This window comes from Seriola lalandi, unplaced genomic scaffold (assembly GCF_002814215.2).
Source record: "Seriola lalandi dorsalis isolate HSWRI2012SDOR001 ecotype SW California unplaced genomic scaffold, Sedor1 jcf7180002054262, whole genome shotgun sequence".
Lineage (NCBI taxonomy): Eukaryota > Metazoa > Chordata > Actinopteri > Carangiformes > Carangidae > Seriola > Seriola lalandi.
The window spans coordinates 818,818-824,974 of NW_019524815.1; the positions used below are offsets into that span (position 1 = coordinate 818,818).

The 6,157-nt window shown below is 41.0% G+C and overlaps 1 protein-coding gene across 1 annotated transcript in view; it reads left to right on the forward strand.

Annotated features, from left to right (window-relative positions):
- sypb (synaptophysin b) overlaps positions 1-6,151 on the forward strand; it is an 11,581-nt gene extending 5,430 nt beyond the window's left edge. Inside the window, exons 3-7 of the mRNA XM_023405115.2 lie at positions 2,297-2,421; positions 2,867-3,065; positions 3,167-3,358; positions 3,446-3,758; positions 5,992-6,151. Coding sequence (XP_023260883.1) covers positions 2,297-2,421; positions 2,867-3,065; positions 3,167-3,358; positions 3,446-3,727 — 798 coding nt within the window. The 3' untranslated portion in view covers positions 3,728-3,758; positions 5,992-6,151. The remainder of the gene's footprint in view (positions 1-2,296; positions 2,422-2,866; positions 3,066-3,166; positions 3,359-3,445; positions 3,759-5,991) is intronic.
- Positions 6,152-6,157: the final 6 nt, after the last annotated feature.

Consider the following 6,157-nt stretch of genomic DNA (forward strand, 5'->3'; position numbering starts at 1 on the left):
CCACCCCCCAGAATGAATTGTAATAATGTGATCCCCTGACTTTTTATCTAGCGCCATCATCATCAAAATTATCTTGACCCTAACACTCCATCAGTCTCAGCTGTGCTTTGTGTTCAGTGCTAATTAGCAAATGTTAGCAGGCTTACACACTAAAGTAAGATGGTAAACATGCTGACATTAGCATGTAGCTCATGTCTCACAGAGCTGCTGAGATGGCTGCAGACTCCTTTTACTTTACTTTGACACGTGTTTCATTATATTTAAACATGACAGCACAAGTGATGATTCCTACATTTTTTAACCTTATTATACATTTACATCAGGGTCTGTATTTTATGTTATAACAAGGAAATAATGTTCTAAAACGCTACATTTCGGTCTAGAAGTAAATGTGCTGCCTCCCTCGATTAATTCCTCACATCATATCAGTGTGATTCAAATCACTTTAGGGTGATTAAGATGAAGCAGCAGTGTGGTTTAATCATTTCTTTCTCATTAGAGTGAATTTTCTTTTTCTTCAGAACGCCACCGCAAAAGAAGAAGAAGATGACAAGAAAGCCAAACGTACAGCTGGGGCACCAAATGTTGATCTCCATATTGATCTGTCTCATGAAATCTGAGCTGCTGTCTCAAGAGGGATAGGGAAAGAATGATATGGACACTGGGAGCTCTTAAACCATTGAACGTCCTCATAATAACAATGGATAAAATATACCATTATACGCACTGTGTGAAGGATTGTGCCGACACTGCAGGCGTGATACACTGCATGTGCTGTAGGTATTGATCGATTGTGCAGCTGCTGCAGCAGTACATCCTGTTATATGGGTTTCAAAGGGAAAACACAACTCACATTTTTCAGCCTTGTCTTTTTGTTTTTGCATTTGTTACCTCGAACTTGATTCTTTTAAGGTTGATACAGCAGAGTTGAGACTCTCTGCCAATTTGAAATTAGAGTGATATTTGGTGGTTCATGAATGCAGCCATAAAAACATTACGAAGCTTAAATGTTCTGAAGATTTGAGTTTCTGTATTTCCAGCTAAGATTGTAAAAATATTATAACATTATTTGTATTTTAGGGTGGATTATAACTGTAAATTTACCCTCCAGATGGCAAATTACTTTTTTTCCTTGATTTTCTTTCTTCAAATTTGTAATGAGCTAACGCTGCAACTTTCATCATGTTTATAGCCATTTGCATTGATTACTAATACGTGTTGATTAGCCTTTTAGCAACGACAGTGAGAGAAGGTGTTCGAGATGATGGGAGAGACTCTAAAATATGAAATAGACCTGCAGGAGGAGAGGAGGATGAATAAAAGTGATCACAATGAGGCTCGTTCTAGGCGGCCACTGTGTGTAAATCCAACAAATGAGCCTCTGACTCACATTAGCTTAAAGATTACTGTAAATAGTTAAGTGTGTTGATGCCTGCAGCAGGTAGACTGTACTACAAGACTAGACTTAAGAAGGAGGTGACATTCCTTTGTGTATTTGTGTGTGCAAGCTCACGTGTGTGGGTGTGGCTCTGAGTGTGTGTGTGTGTGTTGTGACTCTGTACAATCGCTTGTAGTTGAGTATTTGGTGACAGATGGTAGAGCACCTCAGTCAGATTAATAGCTGGATTTTCCATCCAATCGGATCTGGCCTGCAGCGTAGGGAGGGTGTGGTAAAAATAGTCTGACGTGCCTAATCTGCTGTGAGTTTGTGTGTGTGTTTGTGTGTGTGTGTGTGGTGTGAGAGTGTGAGTTTATCTCCATGCATTTCTGTTTGCGCTGTTTACGCGACAAGAGGCGGGAGCTGGGGAACACGACTGAGCCATTTGTACCTGAATTAACAGACTCTGAATGAATTCACTGTCACTCTTGTACCACAAAGTACAAACAAATACTATAAAAACATCTGCAGGAAAGCCACATCAACCAAAAGTAATGGTAACCATGGCAACAGGTACAGGCCTTGCTGTGTAACCTGGTGATAACGCTGCATTGATCTGCACTCTGTGTGCATTTTTCAGCAGCTCACCATGATTGGTGGAGACGTCAGTCTGCTTGAGACACTGCAGGTGGTGAAAGCAGAGTCTGCAGCTTTCAGTGGAAATGGAGCTGTCACCTGTTTTACAGTCTAGCTCTTTGTTTACACGGTTACATCATCTGAGCTGAACTGGAATATAAAGATTGTATGTGATCAGTGAGTCAGGGAAGAAAGTGTGACATAAAAAAACAAATCGCTCTGAGTATTCTCTGTTTCTCCCGGTTTGTCTGACTGGTGCCTTCATTCTTCTGTCTCCTGCAGATCTTTGCAATCTTCGCCTTCTCGACATGTGGCAGTTACTCTGGCATGTTCAAGATGAGCGTGGAGTGTAAAAACCGGTCGGAGAGTGACCTGGGCATAGAAGTAGAATTTGAATATCCATTCAGGTATGTATTCTGTCTTCACTGTCTCCACTGGAAAACTAGCTAGTCTGCCTCTCTTCGAAAAATAATGATAAAATAATTGGCTACCCATGTGTTAAAGTAACAAGTTATAATATGGATTAAGAAGATGTGACTTGGATATGATTTGGACTGAGCCAGGCTAGCTGTTTCCTCCTGTTTCCAGTCTTTATGCTAAGCTAAGCTAATGTACAGACAGACATGAGATGATCTTCTCATCTAAATCCTCCCAAGAAAACAAATTATAGCATTTCCCATAATGTCACACTATTCCTTAAATATACAGATCCTAGCTCATCTTTACACAAATACATACCTAAAATAAATATAAGAGACACATTGTATTCACATGTACAACTGTATCTTTTCCTTTGCTCCTCTTGCACTTTCATCATTTAATTTCTGTCTCTCCTTCTCTTGCTGTTCTCAGACTCCATCAGGTTTACTTTGATGCCCCCACCTGCAAGGAAGGAAAGTCTGAGCGTCTATTCCTGGTTGGGGACTACTCCTCCTCAGCTGAGTTCTTCGTCACCATCGGTGTCTTCTCCTTCCTCTACTCCATGGCAGCCCTCGCTGTTTACTGTTTCATGCTGGAGAAGTACCGTGAAAACACCAAAGGGGCCCAGATCGTGAGTTCATTTACCTCTTATACCTTCTTGGCGTACAAGTCCTCTAACTACACTCTACACTCTTAATGTGAAAGTAAAATTCTTGTCTTGCTGATTCCCAGGACTTTGTTGTGACGGCGGTATTTGCCTTCATGTGGCTGGTGTCTTCATGTGCTTGGGCTAAAGGCCTATCAGACGTGAAAACAAACACTGATCCAGAGAAGGTCATCAAATTTATCTCAGCCTGTGAGGAACAAGAGAATCGCTGCCGTGAGGTCTACGACCCCAAGGTCTCCGGCCTCAACACTTCCGTGGTAGGTCCTGGATACTGAGGAGCTGTGTGAGAACAGTTACAGTAAATTTCTGCTAGAACAAACACTCATCTCCTTTCTGCTCCACAGGCTTTTGGCTTCATCAACCTCATCCTGTGGATAGGAAACCTGTGGTTCGTCTTCAAGGAGACCGGCTGGATGGCTGCCTTCGCTGGAACATACGTCCCATCGCAGGAGAAGCAGCCCGCCCCCGACTCCTTCGGCCAGGGAGGCTACGGTCAGCAGGACCCCTACGCCGGCTCCCAGGGAGGCTACCAGCCCGACTACGGTCAGCAGGGAGGCTACAATGAGGAAGGAGGTTACAGCCAGGGCTATGAGCAGCAGCCCACCTCTTACTCTAATCAAATGTGAGCCTGTCCAGCTAAACCACGGTTGTAGGATGGTGAGTGCATGGACTTCACATCACATTATTGAATGTCTTAGAGGTAGTGATCTAATCGTATCTTTAATTTAAGTGTTCAGTAGGTTTATATCAGTATCTGCTGAATATCAGCTGAACTCTAATGTCACTTTTTTGGTCCGTTAGTCTCTTGGGCATATGATCGGCAAGAATGAGTTGAGGTATTATTGCTGTGCAAATGACAAACAAACCATTTCCTGAGCCTCTTTGCTCCCGTGAATGATATTCAAATATGGATGCATTGTCACATCCTAACACGTCACTGATGAGCAAACACTGGCTTTTTTAGCTCAATAGAGCATGTAACCTGACTGAACCTTCTTGTTGAAAAAGTTTTTCTCATCATCTCAGCGGCAAATTCTGACATTGTGTTTAGAAACATATTACAAAATGAGACTGGTAAAACAGCAGCATTGATTGTTTGTTTAGATAGTTGAGGGGCCATGAGGAGATTCCTTCTTGACGTCATTCCCATGTAAACGGGTGGGTTGCCAAAATCTGAGGCTTTACCAGTCTGAGTGTGTAAGTGTCTTTTTGATATGAGATTCCCTCTGTTGTATTTCTATCCTTTGAAAAAAAAAAACTGTCTTGGGAAACACAAAAAGGGACTTTTGAGCTAAAAACTCTAACTGTGGAAGATATTGGATTTGTCTACTGCTGAAAGCTCATATTATTGTCAGCAGAACTTAAAGCAGCTATATAATAATATAATATTTTTTAATAACAATAATTTATCAAATGATAAGATGAAAACAATATGACAATGTGGAAGGGGTTGTTGCTCATAGTGATGAAACTTCAGAGAATAATCACAAGAATCTCCTCTGTATTGGTCAGCTGTCCCGGCCTACAACTTTATTTTTTTGGTTTCACTCTCACTGCTCCTATAGCATCATTTTCACCTGCAGCAGACAGCTTTAAGCTCTAAGCTCTAAGCTCCAAAAATCCAGTGCACACTGCCTGCTCAGCACCAATCAACGGACAGACACAGTTAGCAACTAGCTGGCTTTATGGTCAGGAGGAAAGATCACAGCGACTGTTAACTCTAAAAAAAAAAAAAGCATTATTTTATATACAGTAAATAGACATGAAAAAAAAAGTAAAAATGTCAACCTATTCTTTAAAAACAACCTGTATTTATATTTTCCTGACGAGAAAAGCAGTTGTTCATTGACACAACATGTCTTTATGCTGAGTAGCAGGTGCATCCCCCTGTTACAGTTATCCGGTAAAGCTATATTCATATACCTGCTCTATTTAGTCATGGCTTCCTCTATTCCCCAGCAACCCAGTAACAAACCTAATAACACTGCCTGAGGGAGCTTTTTGATGTAGTGTTTCGATACTATAAGAGTACTGAAGAATACTGAGCCTGACTGGTTAAAATTGCTCTCAGTCTTCAAAGATTTAGAAATGTCCAGCCTGAGTTTATAGCAACATTGGATCGGGTTCACTGGTTTTAATCTCTCTAAACTGAATACCTTATTTTATGACTTGAAGGTCCTGAAGATCTACTTTCTCAGTCATCTTTTCACAAGGACCAATGGGATTCTACATGACCACAAAACTTTCTGCCAAAGTTACAACACATTTGGTTGTTTTTCGTCACGTATTTCTGTATTTCTGTTTTTCTGTTTTTCTCTCTGCTGTTCTCACTGGTTTGAAGTGGGAGGTGCTCAATGGGGAAAAGGTGTTGTCATGTATTTCCATGCACCAATAAGATTTTAGCATTTTAAATAAAAACGTGATGGCAGGTGGGTTGCTTATGTTGCCAGTCCAGTGACTGAGTGTTTGAATATAACTAAGGATGTTTTCAGAATTAATTTTTATGGGGCTTTTCAGTTTGTGTCCCCGCTCTAATAACTTGTACTACCTTGAACTTTTACACATTATAGATCAACACATTACATAACATATAAAATACAACATGGACACTTCTAACTATGTGTATAACTCTAACTATAACACATATGAATATATACAATGTCATTTTCTGACTTGACTGTGGTTACGTAACACTTGCTGAATATCATGACAGAGTAGGTGCCATCTGCGACTTCAAAAATAATTTCAATATCAGCTTGTGATATCTCATATTTATTGAATCGTCGTTTTGCTTATATATTCAACATGTAATTTATGTGATCATACGTTTTCTGTTCGTTTAATATTGTCTCTGTCTCTTGCTTCTCTACTCTTTTTCCCTTCTTCCCAGGGTGACCTTGTGATTTCGGAGTGTGGCTGTTGACCACCACCTGCATTTCCACACTCCTCAGTTTGTCTGTTTGTGTATCTGTGAGTTGACAGGCGGAGGGAGGCAGGCATGGAGGGCAGAAACTGGTGGGTCCTGGGGAAGGGAGCACCACTGGGGAGCAGGATCT